Source organism: Syngnathoides biaculeatus, chromosome 13, assembly GCF_019802595.1.
Source record: "Syngnathoides biaculeatus isolate LvHL_M chromosome 13, ASM1980259v1, whole genome shotgun sequence".
NCBI lineage: Eukaryota > Metazoa > Chordata > Actinopteri > Syngnathiformes > Syngnathidae > Syngnathoides > Syngnathoides biaculeatus.
In genome coordinates this window covers 21,896,442-21,912,998 of record NC_084652.1, presented here as the reverse complement: position 1 = coordinate 21,912,998, position 16,557 = coordinate 21,896,442, and the positions used below count along the sequence as shown (strand labels likewise).

The 16,557-nt window shown below is 39.4% G+C and overlaps 1 protein-coding gene across 1 annotated transcript in view; it reads left to right on the top strand.

The window, feature by feature from the left end:
* Nucleotides 1–16,190, top strand: part of rab2a (RAB2A, member RAS oncogene family) — a 39,766-nt gene extending 23,576 nt beyond the window's left edge. The window contains exons 6-8 of the mRNA XM_061839887.1: nt 824–935; nt 11,724–11,792; nt 13,982–16,190. Of these exons, the coding sequence (XP_061695871.1) occupies nt 824–935; nt 11,724–11,792; nt 13,982–14,077 (277 nt within the window). The 3' untranslated portion in view covers nt 14,078–16,190. The remainder of the gene's footprint in view (nt 1–823; nt 936–11,723; nt 11,793–13,981) is intronic.
* Nucleotides 16,191–16,557: the final 367 nt, after the last annotated feature.

Here is a 16,557-nt window from a genome sequence, read left to right as displayed (position 1 = left end):
GTGGTTGATTGGAAATTAGCATCATCTAGACCTGAGTCACCAACACGTTGCCCGCGGGCAAATGGTTGCCCGCGAAGACCACTTCAGGCGCCCATGAGACATGTTCTTAGAATAGCACAGGTCACAAGTTATTTGTACTTTAAATTAAGATGACTTGCTTACATTAATTAAATGTTTAAAATACATAGTATTAAAAAATTAAATAAATATTTTATCTATAATAAACTCTGACTGAAATTGGCTGCAAACAGGTCATGTAACTCTTCCTATGATAGGTACTCACAAAATAGCCCTCAGCCTTAAAAATGTTGGTGACCCCTGGTCCAGATGATGACCCTATCTCTTGGTCAAAATTTTGCTGACATTTTAAGATTACAAAAAAAAATCTATTCAAATTAAATTTGTTTCACAACGCTATTGACTCACTTTGTACCAAAAGTGAAGTAATGTGCTGTTGTGTAAAATGGATGCATGTCAAAACAGAGCTTGTCAATGTGATTGCAGACAGTTGGTACTATTGTTCTTTGCTCTGTGTTTTTGTTACATTAAAATGCAGAAGTTGCAACAGACCTCAGTTTGTTCCTAACTAAATACTGGATTTATATATACCAGCATATGTAGCTCAACGGGAAAATCAATGTCTACTAGTTGTTGCTTGATGGACTAAAGCTCAAGGGAAACTTAATTTACCTTGGGAGGGATAGAAAAAGACATTGTGCACCCCAATTAAAAAGATGTGTAATGATAGTTTTAACAGTTGACTGAGTGGCTACTTCCTCATTTTAAATGAATTTTTACATGATTGCGTGTTTTTACGTTTCAGTGACCTGGAGGCACGGAGAGAGGTAAAGAAAGAGGAAGGAGAAGCTTTTGCCAGAGAACATGGCCTCATATTTATGGAGACCTCGGCTAAGACTGCCTCGAATGTTGAGGAGGTAATAATAAATGCACGAAAACGTCATAATTTAATATGTGATCACAGTTTTTACTCCTCTGCCTTGGGAAATAGAGGCATTTACCGCTACGGACATTCATAAAAATCACAGTGACATGATATGGTATTTTACAGAGCTTGGTCTCGCTGTGTAAGCTCTGATGTTGAAATTAGTCATTTCTATTTCCAACAAAAAGACCCTCACAGAGGTAATAAGGATGTAATACACAAGGACAACTTTTCACCATGTGGTTTTTGATATAAAATTCAATATAACATGGGTTATCTAAAACATCATGGAAGTATAGATGAAATATAACGGGTGATAATTGTCACAGAAAACCCTCACTTCCAATACCAAATTGGCAATACTGACAATCACTCAAACTTTGTGAGCGTCTCTCGCAAAAACTCTATTTCCTTAAAATTTTTTACGGTATTTTGAGACCGAAGTCATTTGGGGGGCTTGAATTCATTACTGTAATTTGTCTTCTATAATGCATCCTGAAGTATAATGCACACCCCCAAAGATGACCTCAAAAAAATCACGAAAACACTTGTACCAATGTACAATGCACACCACCAATTTGCTGCTATCTATATGCCCAAAATATTAGTTATCTGTATTTCTATGTTGCTAGGTTTGTACTTTCATTGTTTGTACTTATATTGTTTTTCAAAAAATTGTCTGTACAACAATCAATAATACAGTGAAGAAAATAAGTATTTGAACACCCTGCTATAGTGCAAGTTCTCCCACATCGAAATCATGGAGGGCTCGGAAATTTTCATCATATGTGCATGTCCACTGTGAGAGCGATAAAGGAGAGAAAAATCCAGAAATCACAATATATGATTTTTTTTAACGATTTATTTGTGTGATACAGCTGCAAATAAGTATTTGAACACGTGTATCAGCTAGAATTCTGACCCTCAAAGACCTGTTAGTCCGCCTTTTAAAAGTCCACCTCCACTCTGTGTATTATCCTGAATCAGATGCACCTTTTGTGAGGTCGTTAGCTGCATAAAGACACATGTCCACCCCTTATAGTCAGTAAGACTCAAACTTGTAACATGGCCAAGACAAAAGAGCTGTCCAAAGTCACCAGAGACAAAAGTGTACAACTCCACACGGCTGGAAAGGGCTACGGAGAAATTGCCAAACAGCATGGAGAAAAAAGGTCTCTGTTGGAGGAATCATTAGAAAATGGAAGAAGCCAAACATGACAGTCAATCTCAATCGGAGTGGAGCCCCATGTAAGACATCACCTCATGGATCTCAATGATCCTTAGAAAGGTGAGGAATCAGCCCAGGACTACACGACAGGACTTTGTCAATGACCTGAAAAGAACTGGGACCACCGTTTCCGAGGTGACTGTTGGTAATACACTAAGACGTCATGGTTTGAAATCATTCATGGCACGGACGTTTCCCCTGCTTAAACCAGCACATGTCGAGAGGCCCGTCTTAAGTTTGCCATTGACCATTTGGATGATAAAGAGGACTCATGGGAGAAAGTTTTGTGGTCAGATGAGACCAAAATGGAACTTTTTGGTCATAATTCCACAAACTGTGTTTGGAGAAAGACGAATGATGAGTTCCATCCCAAGAACACCATCCCTGTTGTTTTCAGTAACATTCACTTTCAGACCTGTTTTCAAATGTTTGGTTCAGTTTCCAAAATGCAATTTCTGTAGAAACTGAGTACTAAAAAGACACTTTTGTAGCCAGTTTCACCTGAAAAGGGTGCTATATACAGACCTTTTCCAAAAACAGGAATATGGAACATTTTATTTCCATAATTTCATTCAAAAAGGTACATTTCATAGATTATAAATTCTGGGCCCAAAATTTCAACTTTCAAGTTTTATTTTTAGAAAATTGGCCTTCCAGCTCATTAAACCCCAAAAAATCAGGAATTAAAAAAATGTGAACACTGAATAAATCACCTCAAATTTTGCAGGCCATCAATATTTTATACAGCGTGTCACAAACAATCTTCTAAACAAAAAGTGCCGAAACGGGTTCCCCAAGATGTCATTAACTAACTTTCAGTCAGTTATGTTCAATATGGCAAAGACTGCTTACTTGACGACTGGCCAGAAGACCTTCTTTGATAGCGTCCATGGGATGGGGAAGCCACAGAGGTTCATACACAACGATGATAGCTCTTCACAAAGTGCTGTGTCCTAGCATATCATTGGACAGTCTAGTGGAAGGATGAAATGTGGCAGAAGATGATGCAGCAGTAAAAAAAAAAAACGACTGGGCTTCAACAAATTATCAAACAGAGAAGATTCAAGAATCTAGCAGAGATCCAGAAAGAATGCAATGACCTGGGAGTCGCAGCTTCAAAAAAACAAACACCACATTCACCTGCATCCAGGAGATGGACAACTGATGGGTTCCTTGGGTCAAGCAGCTTCCGAGCCTGAGTCAATGTAGGAATTGTCTTAACTGGCGCAAGGAGAAGGACTGGATTGTTGGCCAGTGGTCCAAGCTCCTCTTTTCCGATGAAATAAAGTGTCCCTTTCATTCGGGAATCATGGTCCAGGGGTTTGGAGGAAGTCTAGTGAAGAACAGAACACAAGCGGTTTTAGGTCCAGTGTAAAATATGTACAATGCCCAGTGGAAGTGATGGTAAATTCTGCTTTCTTAAATCCAAGGTCACCACAACTGTCTACCACAATGCCCAAACGTTTTTGCCCCAAGATCTACTTTTCAAGCTGCCAATCTCCCGTGATCTACCCTTTTTGGGGTGGGGATTGTGACCATATCTCCTGTTTGAGAGCGCATAGAGCTACCAGTGAGCTAAAATTCTGGGATGGCGACACAGCTCAGCACCAATATATATTGATGTATCTTGCATCATCAAAATGGCCAATCTTGCATAACACAACATAAATAAATTTGGGTTTTTTTGGCATTACCCGAGTTTACTCCAATGACTTGCATTGACGTGAATCATCCAGGGATGCATAGTCCAGACAATCTCTGCTGACAGACTGCCTCAAGCACACTTCGAAATATTCATCTAGTAGGGTTGAATGGTACTTGGATTTAATGATCTTCAAATGGGCGAAAGGCTGACTTACATAAATATGTGGAGCCATATAATGCAGTCAAAAAAGTTGCAGATGTTGGGGTACTTAAGTTCTGTAAGTTCCAAAACTGTAGTGAGAAACTCACAATCTCCAATGTCTTTCCACATTTGCTGAGTTAAATCCTTAGCCATGACTTTTCGGCGCCATGTAACTGTACTTTTTAACAACTGGAGAGCTTTGATCGACAACAATATTACTGGCTTATTTTTAAACTGCCTGAACAAATGCCTCTTTTACCATATTTTCTTCTTGGAAGTACTTTGTTTTAACGATGACGGACTCACCCGGTACGATGCTTCGGTGGCAGCTTTTGATTTTGAAGTATGTTTTGTGAAAAATAACTGCTGTCCAGACAACTCTGATTTTAGTTCCTTTACCTTTCTCTTTCTTAGCTTGATTTTTGCCGGGAAGTCTCTTCCATGTAAAGCCCTGAAATGCCGAGAAGGGAAACGCGATGTTAGACTGGCAGATGAGACGTACACATTTCGTAAATGTCATCGTGAAAATTCTCCTCCTCCCATTCTATATGAAAGTAGTCATTTGTCCTTATCTTACTTGGTCCAGCTCCCCCACTTTTTTTTTTTTTTACCCTTTAAATTTAAGAGAAAACTGATTAAAAAACAAATTAGGGGTAACTACTGGTGCTGTTGTTTGCGCATCTTTTATATAGCATATCTTTTAGCACTGTTGTTTGCCCATGTGCATGACATGCAAGTGTCAGAAAAATTCAGATGTCATTATGTATATTCATGAAGCAACGGGATGGATGATGTCACTCGACGTCATGCTACCTACCAATAATATCACTCGATCTCGATTGAAGCATTGAATACCCTTTTTAGAGGAATTCTTGATCTGCTGCGGATCTGTATGGAGATGCAGATTTCATATTCCAGCAGGAACTTTGAGGTTGTGTCTTCGGACTTGCGGCTGCACATCTTGGACAGTCAGGTGAAGAGAGGAGCGGAGCTGTCAACTGATCACCACCTGCTGGTGAGTTGGCTCCGATGGCGGGGAAAGATGCCGGTCCGACCTGGCAGGCTCAAATGTATTATGAGGGGCTGCTGGTAACTTCTGGCAAATTCCCCTGTCAGAAGGAGTTTCAACTCCCAGATCCTAAAGAACTTTGCTCATGTTCCGGGGGAGGTGCAGGACATTGAGTCAGAGTGGACGGAGTATCTTGGAGTGTTGTTCGCGGGTGAGAGACAAATGGAGCGGCAGATAGGTGCAGTGCCTGCATTGCATTTGTATTGATCTATTATGGTAAAGAGGGAGCTAAGTCGAAAGGCGAATCTCTTTGATTTACTAGTCTATCTGTGCTCTTACCCTGACTTATATTCACGAGCTGTGGGTCAAGACCGATAGGACAAGATTCCGTGTACAAGCAGCTGAAATAATTTTCCTCCGCAGGGTGTCTGCGCTCTCCCTGAGAGATAGGGTGAGAAGCTCAGCCATCCGTGTGGGGCTCAGTGTGGAGCCGCTGCTCCTCCTCATTGAGAGGAGCCAGATGAGGTGGCTTGGGCATCTGATTCGGATGCCTCCCGGATACCTCCCTGGTGAGGTGTTCTGGGCACATCCCAGTGGAAGGTGACCCCGGGGACGACCCGCAACACGCTGGAGAGACTCGGTCTCTCGGCTGTCCTGGGAACGCCTCTGGAACCCCCCGGAAGAGCTGGATGAAGTGGCTAGAGACGGGGAAGTCTGGGCATCCCTTCTAAAGCTACATCCCCTGTGACCTGACCCGGAAAAGTGTTAGAAGATGGATAGATGATATGTACATTTTTTTGGAAAGGGACTGTAAATGACCACTTAATTTAAAAACATGACTTCTTAATTTGAAAATGTTAATTACAGATTAATAGAGAATGCAGAAATAGCAACAACTCTAAACTACGAGTTCAATGAAATCACAATAAACGGTCCTGTTTTCCAATCCCAATTTTTCTTACACCATTGGGAAAAAAGTTTACTGTGTTTTGTCAGCACTCTTTTGTGCGTGGTTTTCAGCAAACCGTAAGGACCTGTTTTTCCATGTCAAAGATGTATTCCAGTCTAAAAGCATACTGTATAACATAGCAGTTCAAGATGACTGCAGTAGCAGAGATCAAGGATTCAATTATTTTATGGTCCTTATCTTTTCTCAATTTCTTTTTTGTTTGTCTTTGATTCACTGCAACACCTTTCTGTCCTGCCACATGCATTAGTATCCCTCCTATGATGCTGGAAATTCTGTTGGATACATTCTTGATTGGTCAGTTAAATGTGACCTCTTCATTAATGGCAAAAATATCTATTATACCTAATTTGTCACAACCATCCCTTAGAATTCAAAACTATTTAGGTTTTCTTTTAATATTGTGAATGAGTGGTTATCTTCAGCGTCACAAGAGCATGATGGCGGACAGTTAGCAGTCTGCTCTTCCTATGTCTACACCCTTAGTGTTGTCTGATGAATGCATGCTGTGGGTTTTTTTTTGGGACCTGTTTCTCACTTATCCAATCACATAAATAATCCCATCCCACACTCTATAGCATGCTAGCCATGGGATTTTTTTTTGTGTCTGTTTACATTGATTTTTTTCCCCCCTTTTCGCAAAGCAAAGCAAATTTATTTGTATAGCGCATTTCATACACGAGGTACCTCAATGTGCTTTACATGATTAAAGGCATTTAAAAACAAAGAAACATATAAAACGGCATAAATTTAAAAATGACAAAATATTTTTTTAAAAAGACAATCAAAATTGATACAGTCCAAGTAATATAATCAAAAACTGGATATATTCTAAAAAGCATTAAGTATTAACCCGAATCTTTCCCCATATCAAACACGCACACCGTGGAGTAGATCTCTCTCAGGGGTTAAAATGAGGAGGAGCGTCCGCATGTGTGCTTATGTGTGTGGTATGATTAATTTGTCTCATTAGTGTCCCATGAATCCTCCTGATACCGCTCCTCTTCTCGGCTCCCTTCATCTGCACTCGCTCTGTCCCTCCTTATCCCCTGACGTCCATCATTTCCACTTTATCCCCCTCCCCCTTACTTCCTCAAACTACCCTTTTTTTTTTCTTCTCAGTCATCAAGCAATCTCATCCTCCCCGCTCTGCCTCTGTCCACCCCTCAATTCATCTCTTGGTCTCCTTCAACCCCTCTCCTCTTCCCCCTTCCACCCTTGTTGCCATCACCTCCTTTCGTCAGCAGCAGTATAGCAGCCAGTTAAAGTTTATACATATTCATACCCTTTACTCCACCTCTTATATCCTACACCAGACAGCCAATCAATTTGGCAGGTTTGTCATCAGACTCTGTGGGTGGACACTGGGTTGATCGAATGGACCCTTTGAGGGAGAGAAATTTCAGAAGAATTTTCTCATCTTTGTCCATTTTGAAGAGTGAAGTTTGAATCAATTAGCCCAAACAGTGTTCATATTTGATCTTATTGTTTAAATTAATACAAAAAGGTTGGTGTGATGGATTATTTGCGTAGCTGACTCATATCTGGACTGTATTATGCCTATCTAATCTAGCTTCACATTTGTATTTGACATTTAATGGAACTAATAAGATTAAATTTTAAAAAAATATTAAAATATGTTCATAACTTTTTTTGGGGTTAATGTTCCTTTAAATTCTCTGTTCTAGTCCTGGTCTGCATAAGCGTCACGGCCAAGACGGATCTGTCTCTGGTAGTTGGAGCCACTCTATCTTATTTAAAAAAAAAAAAAAAAAAATCCACTATGACACAAGACATTAAGGACGTAGAGGGTGTTGAGTCATTGAACAATAAAAGTGTATCACTGTGTGTTGATATTGATATAATGGCAATTGTGCGAATGATGTAGTCCTCAACCAAATTCAGAGCAATTTAACGTGACTAATAGTGTAATGATTTGGTCCAATGACAATTGTACAAACATTGCAGCAAGTTCTCAAACACAAGTGACCAGTAGTAATTAACAACTGCAGCATGATAAAGTAGTATACAAATAATGTAGAAGTGTCATGACATAGATGTGCAAATTGGCAGGATCTATGAAATTGTGAGTTCACTGTTTAAAGGACCGATATTTTTGCTATTTAGACCGCCATCGACTGACTCTCTGACATGGCCTTAGTATTAAAGTGTCAGTTTCATTAACAAAAAAAACAACTTTGGTTTTGTCACACAACTAGCTACTTCTGTATGACCCCGTTTGGTATATGCTTTGTCCGTGTTTGAGACTTCCCCCTTTCTTATGATTGGTTGCCATGTTGAAGTCCCTCTTGTAAGAGCACACATTTGTGAGAAATGTCTATTGATAATTAGCCTTGATCAGATGTTTTAAACCATAGTAAAGAAAGCAAGTCTATTCAGTCAGATTAAACAGATCTCAAACCTCAAAATTAAAAATCAGCACTCCATATAGCAAACAAACCTTGCTAATAAGAATGGATTCTGATTCTATTCATTGAGTTCTTGTACTAATAAAATAATAGTTGAGACTGAACATTTAGCCCTTGCCTGATCTGAAGAGGGGGAAAAAATGCTCAAAATTTTTAGTATGTGTATGCCCCACATTAAATTCTCAACTTAAACCAAAAGGGAAAAACTGGCTTCAATAAATCAACATGGACAAGCTAAAAAAATTGTCAACCTTAAAAGATGCCCTTGCAGTTCCATGAAAAAGTATTTGGCCCCTTCTCAACTTCTTAGCTGGTTGGGCCACCCTCAGCAGTCTTCTTCTTTTCCTTCCGGCTTGTCCCGTTAGGGGTTGCCACAGTGTGTCATCTTTTTCTATTTAAGGCTATCTTGTGCATCCTCCTCTCTTAACACCGACTGTCCTCATGTCCTCCCTCACAACATCCATCAACCTTTCCTTTGGTCTTCCTGTCGCTCTTTTACCTGGCAGCTTCATCCTCAGCACCCTTCTACCAATATACTCACTCTTGTCTCTGAACATGTCCAAACCATCTAAGTCTGCTCTCGATCCTTGTCTTCAAAGCATCCAACTTTGGCTGTTCCTTTAATGAGCTCATTTCTAATCCTATCCAACCTGCTCACTCCAAGTGAGAACAGTAAAAACCAAAATTAAACATCTATTACTGCCAATGAGTCTTTCACATCTATGTGGAGATGTGGCCTGATCTTCCTCTGAGAACTTTCAATTCAGTAACAATGGAGGGTTTTCAAGCATGAACGGCCTTTTTAAGGTCATGCCACAGCAATTCAATCTGATTCAAGTCCGGAGTTTGACTAGGCCACTAAAAACATTTGGTTTTTTTTGCCACTGTGTTTTGGATCATTACACTGCTGCGGAACCCAACTGCGCTTCAGCTTGAAGTCGCAAATTGCTGGCTGAGGAAAAAAAAATATTTTATGTGAATGTTTGAAGCCTGAAATGTGGCGAAAGGCTGAAAAGTTCAAGGGGCCCGAATACTTTCACAAGGCACTGTAAATTCATGGTTCAAGCAATCCCTGGATGTCGCCCGGATTTGGATGTAGAAAGTAACCCCTGGCCATCACCCTATCAAGACAATCATGTTTGACTGTTAATTTACTGTCCCAAAAATATTGGGAATCATTCAGATGTTTTTTTTTTTGTTACAAAAGTAAATTTGCCGTATTTCTTAAAAAAAAAAAATATATATATATATATATATATATATATATATATATAAATATATATATATATATATATATATATATATATATTTTTTTTTTTAATTTTTTTTTGAGTCAGGAGTGGTTTTAACCTTGGAACTCTGCCATGCCTACCCTTTCTGCGCCGTCTTGTCCTTATTGTTGATTCATGAAGACTAACCTTGACTGAAATAAGGGGGACTGCAGTTCTTTAGATGTTGTTCTGGGTTCTTTTGTGACCTCCTGGATGTTGTTCCCATGCTCTTAGGGCCACTCCTGGGAGGGTTGACCATAGTTCCATGTTTTCTCCATTTGCGCACAATGTCAATGTGGTTCATTGGAATCCTAAAGCTTTGGAAATGGTTTTCTAACTCTAGGCTGATCGTCAAATACAAATACTCATCTGTTCTTGAATTTCCTTGGATTGTGTCATTTTGTTGCAATTTTTGGGATCTTTTGGCTGACTTCATTTTGTCAAACAGGTTATATTTAAGTGGTTTCATGAATGAGCATATCCAAAGGTATTTAGGCTTGTGTGTTGTTAGTGAAAATGACCCCAAAAATGTGGTTAGCCACAGTTAATTGAATTAATCGGGAGAGGGGCATTATTTTTGTCATCATATGGTCAGGTAGCGCTGATTATTTTTTTCCTTTTAATAAACAGTCACAATTTCAAACCTGCATTTTATGCTCACATGTACAGGCATGAGCATTTCACAGAAACGATCATTCCATTACCGTGCCGTTACACAGCCTGAGAAAACACTGAACCGAAAGTCCGTTTCCCAGATCTCTGAGCTTACTTTTAATAAAATTCGCCCATGTGTGGAATGTAAAACAAGTTCTCAACGAAATACAACAATCTGTATAAAACGATTAAAACGCCCAGCTTTGTCAGTGTGGTTTACAAACAGCACCAGTTTCCGCTTCTGCGCTACGCATGCGCAAGGTCGAGTTATTCATATCCGGGTCACTCAAACGTTAGTCAAACATGTCGGTTGCTAAGCGTAAAAGACAAAATGATCATGCCTGCTAAGGCTTTATTTTGAAGTACATGTAAAAACCAGTTCCCATGAGCATTATCAATGGGAACCGAAAAATCGTTTCCCACAGTTTCCCAGGACAAAAATCAACGGAACCGAAAGATCGGTTACCATATTTGCCGAAATCCTCATGCCTGCATGTACTAATTATTATTTATGGTTCATTTACATTTGTTTGACCTTAAGTGTGGAAAATGTGCAAAGATTTAGAAAGGTGCCAATGCTTTTTCACGGCACTGTACAAGCCTTTCAAGCTCGAACAATGAAGATAATACATTTTGACATTTTAATACTTTTTATCAACCTGTGCAGCTGTATTCATAGTTTTTAAATCAATTGCATCTGCATTGATGCTACCAATGACGCAAGCACGGTTCAAATATGTAGGGAGTTTCATCATCCCACAAATGACAAAAGCCACCAAACGGTTGTCAAGTTCACTAAGGCGTGTATGGTTAAGTATGTCACATCTTGTGAATGCAGTAAAATGATGCCAAGTGTCACGTGTCACATGTCACAATATATCATCAGCAGTTGACACACCTTTTATTGAGGATTGTTACAAATTATTTCACACCCTCGTGTTACCAAGTGTAACTATGTTACTAATTCATTCAGAGCAGTGACATTTTCACACAGTTGTAAGATGGTATGACAAATGGTTATTTTATTGCCTTTTGGGTAAGTGTTTAACAACCCAATGTTGAGTGGTGCATTATCAGGGCAGCACTCACGTTACACCACTTAATTTCATAATACTTTGTTCCTACTAAATTAATTCTTCATTTTAGCAAGACACCTGATTTTTTTCATTATTTCCATGGTGTAGTGGGTTCGGAGACTGCCATTATCTTTTTCTGAGTGCTCTTGGCATGAAGCAAGGTCGTCAAATGGTTGGTTGCATTATTGGGAAATAACTTAACAGGGCTGGTCATTGTTTGTTTTTTTTCGATATTGCTCCTGGCCCCTAGTTGAAGTCGTCGAGCTCTTTAGTGAATCTCGTCTTCTGTTTCCATTTCAGGCTTTCATCAACACAGCCAAGGAGATTTATGAGAAGATCCAAGAAGGTGTTTTTGATATCAACAATGAGGTGAAACACAGTTAACTTTTTTCCCCATCTTCCTTTCCTTACAAGGAGTTCTATTTTTTCCCCCATTGAGGTTTTCCACTGCTAAATTTCAGTACCTGGAAGGAACTTCTCCTTTTCTTTCTTGAGAATGTGCCAAACAAAACTGTTCCGCCTCTCTCCTGTTACACTTTCCGATTTTAATTGCTCAATTCTTGAGATTTCACGTTCTTTCTCACCAGTTTGCCACCTCATAAATTCCTCCCATCCAACAAGGTCTTTCATTCACAAGAAAACAAACACTCATCAAGCCTGCCAGAAAGACAGTTTGCCATCATCTAGTCAAACAGATGGTTATCTTTGTTGTGGAACAGTTGTCCAGACAGGAATGTTGGTATGTGTAATCCAGGAAATCTGAAAACTGTATGCAAAAACACCCAGGCAAGACTTTTCATGTTCTTTACAAGAGAATATACGATAAAACAATGTTCAATGTTCTCAGTGTAATCACTGCTATTGCATTTTATTAGTTGTGTAACACATTTCTCTCGTCATTTTCCAATTCATACAATAGTTGAATGGGACCTAAAGAAGGTTAAAAGAACTAAATGGTTTAACCACTGCTATTATGATTAACCAACTAGGACGAGCAGTTCAAATGAAATGCTACTCAATACAAAGGAAATGTATGTAAACTTTTGACCTCAAAGAAAATAATGTAAAATTCTCCCAAAAATTCTCTCTCATTTTTGGGGCATTTCACAAAAATAATTTTGATGATCCTGACTGACTTGAAATATAAGAGGTTCAGTCTAACTTGGATTCAGACAGTGAGAAATGATTTTTTTTTTTTTTGCAGTATATGTAAACTTCTGGCTTCAACAGTGTGTGTGAATGCATACCGTTTTATGGTTTGAGCAATGTCCGATTGATGGCTCATTGTGTCCTTATAGTCACATAATGACAATTATTCTTTGGCGTTTGACTCAGTGGCCTCTACTGCACTTTCCAAAAATACATGTGAACATGGTTATTAATGTGCAAAGAACAATATTGCATCAGAGAGAGAGAGAGAGAGAGAAAATGTTGGCAGCGTCTATGAGAAAACACATGGCCTTAGCTCAATACATGTGATTTAAAGGCATACCGTGTTTTACGCTAAAAAGGAGGGAGATAAATGTATACAGAAGGGGAGAGCCAGCCACACAAAGAGGGAAGGTCGGCACTATCATGATAGGTGGAGGGGGGGGTTCAATTGAACAGATGAGAAACAGAGAGAGATGAAAGCTTTGTATCTCAGGCATCCACACACCTGCCTCGCTCTTGCACTCTAAGGTTGTCTTTTTATTAGTGGCATTCATTTCTCATAGTATCCTTGAGAGCTTATTTCCTCTGCAGCACCTGTTGCTCCTTTCATACTGTGATCTAAGAGTATACTGCAGTCACTGTGGAGTGTTAATCTCACCAAAGAAGCAATGACGCACTCAATTGACAAGCTTAGTATTTTTCCCCCCTTTTTATTTGAAGATGCTTTGCTTATAGCAGTGTTTTTGTTTAACTTTGTGCACATGGAAGCATTTTTGTGACCAAAAAAAGCCAATTAGCTGGTAGAATTTCATTATTCGGGGCAGCAGTGGAAGTACCAGAGGAGATGGCGTTATTTTCATTCATGCATTGTTATATTTTAAACCTGATGATTGTTTGTCTATATGTGCCCTGCAATTGGCTGGCAACAAGTTCAGTTCACAAGTTCAGGGTGTACCCAGAGTCACCTGGGACAGCCTCCAGTACTCCTGCGACCCTTGTGAGAATAAGCTGCCGATGGGTGGATATTGCAGTTCATGTCCGGTACACGCATAGACAATTTGGGTCTTTTTGTCCAGATTTTGCCTCTTCCCATTTTGGGTTGTTCAATGCCACGCTATTTCATGTCTTATGAGAATATACTGAGGTCTGAGTTTGTCATGATTATCGGGCCTGAAACTGATTGGGACAGACAAACTTAATTATTGAACATGTTCAATATTTAGGACCAAAAATCTTCACATATGGGGAAAGATGATTATTTCATTTCATCACACTGTAAATTGTGACGTCAAAAGGAATAGATGCGCTCTGACTGAGTTCTGCTTCAAAGTTTTTTTTTTTCTTCAGGGTCATTTGTTGTTGTGAGCTTTTACAGTGATCTTACTTTTATTCCTGTCTCCATTCAGGCTAATGGTATAAAGATTGGACCTCAGCACCCTACCACCAACTCAACACTGCCCGGTAGCCAGGGAGGCCAACAGGCTGGCGGTGGCTGCTGCTGAAGGCCCCAAAACAGACCTCTTCATCCTCCTACTTTAACCCCTGAGCCCTCTCCAAACCTTCCCCAACCTTTGCGTTTCTGCAGAACTGTGCAGGCTCGGTATCAGTTTCACCACTCTCTCTCCATCCTGTCATCCATCCATCTCATGTCTTCATTGTCTCTCTGACCAGTGTGTTTCTCTCTCTCTCTGTTTTTTTTTTTTTTGCTAAATCACATCTGAGGGTCTCGTGGCAGCATCCAAGGAGCTCAACCCTTTTAAGAAGGGTGTCAGCTTTACCTCACTAAATTCTGAAGTTCACATTTTCCTTGAGAAGATGTATTGGTTTTAAATGTATTAGTTTTAAATTTGACACCAACGGGATAATGATGATAAGAAGAGCCTCTATTGGGGATGGTGGTAGTGAATTTATCCAGCCATATAGACAGACCTGTAGGTAGGGTGGGGGGGAACCAATCTGACACTAGCATACTGTAGTAAATAATAAACCGTGTGTTGCCTATACAAACACATCACCATGTTTTTGAAGAAAATAAGGCAGCACATTGGTAGAAAGGCATGTTTGTACATGTAGTGCCTGCGTGTATAGGGAGGCTATAGGCATTCCAATGAAGTCAGTCTTTTACGTCACAAACCACTGCTCATAAAGCCCCCCACCCCTTGTTATCCTCACCCACTCTTTGTATTCATGTCAAATTGCAGGTGAACTGTAGTTATTGAACACTAACCAAATGTCTGTTTTAAATTGTCCTGGGGAGAGAATAAAAGACCAAACTGTTGAGTGTCAGAATTAAACCTTTTGGAATGGTAAAAAAAAATGTTAAAATTCAAGGGGGATATTGAGAAGTGGCTGTCAACATGAAGTTTAGAAATAAACAAAAACAAAAAAAAAATGATTGGAAATGTTTTGTTAACTATTTATCAGGCGCTATTCTTTGTATATATGGATCACCAGATTTCTGTAGCTTATTTGGCTGATAAACAATGAAAGCTGTGGTTTTCACCGTGGCTTTACAAAAATGTGAGCAAGATTGGCAGAGACAGTGATACCTTTTTGGACCTTCAAGCAGCTTTTAAACAATTCTCATTTAAAACCAAGGTCTCACCAACCCTGTCGCAAGGTTTTGGTGGTGCTCTTTTCCTGTAAATGACACGAGAATGACAACAGGCTGTTAACAACAACTTGTAGAGTCCCTGGTGGAGAATCAACTCAAACGTCACGGCTCCCTTTTAAGCAAGCCGTGGCTCCCACCATGAAATAGTTGGAAGATGCATAACGTTTTGTTTAGAGCTTGATTGACTGCTGAAATGTTTCTTTGCTTTGCAATGCAACTGCATTTTACTGTTTTAATCATTGTTTACTTATTCTGTTCCTCTCTCCAAGCATCCCGACTGCTCACCACTCTTTCTCTGACTGTGTGGTAACAGTTGTGTTTTATTGCCAAAACAGCATGTTTACCTGTGTTTCGTTCAATAAAGTGGACGGGGAAAATCACTCCATTATGATCTGACATCAGGATCAGCTGTCTGCCTTAACGCTACCCGCTGGAGAGATTTGGACAGTTGCTAAAATGAACTAGCTGCAAACAGGCTTTACCACAAACTTGCTTTATACTCATGTATTACATTAGAGACACATTTTGTGGAGTGTGGGGGGCATTTCATTTAAATTCTCATAAATTACTTTCCTACCCATTCCCTGTACGCACACACGTGCCCAAAGTACAATATATAATGAATACTTATATTCTGTCTATCCAGTATTTTAACTATAGATGTTGGGAAGCTTTTTTTTTTTGTTGTCATTTTAGATATATGTCAGACAGATGTTAATCGTCGGTTGAGGATTATCCTTTGTAAAGTAACGTGTGTGCATGTGTGGCCAGACAGGCCCGCAGTGGTTACAGGGGAAGGATCAACCCAAACTTGAGGCATCTATTTATCTATATATTGATCTATCTTATCCTTATCTATGTGTCCCTTTTCCTAGCCCCTCTGTATTAATTTTCCTGCCCCCACCCTCTATTTTTTTTTGTTTGTTCTTTGAAAGAAAATAAAAAAATAAAAAGTGCTATCACAAGCAAATAAAACAGTCTAAACTCAACATGTCACTTTATGTAAAGATGGAATTTTTTTATGCAGTTTTTACTGTATGTTGTTACTATTGTCACAGATTATTTTGTTGCCATTTGCTTCGCAGCATTGAACAAGTTGCGGGAAGTTGACTTTATGGCTTATTTTGGCAGCTTGGTAACATGATTACTTGGTCTTTGCTGTGATCTGATCTGAAGCTTTTGGTTAATCGTGGACTATTTGAAAACAGCCAACCGTGTTTTATCAAGCAATGTTCAAGAGAAAATAGTAAACACTTGTGATACAAAATGGTGTTCTTTGAAATAGGTGTCCAGACAGCATAAAAATTATCAAAGCTGTGGTCATTCACTTGAGTTGTATTTGTATGATAACCCCATTGTTATCCCCAA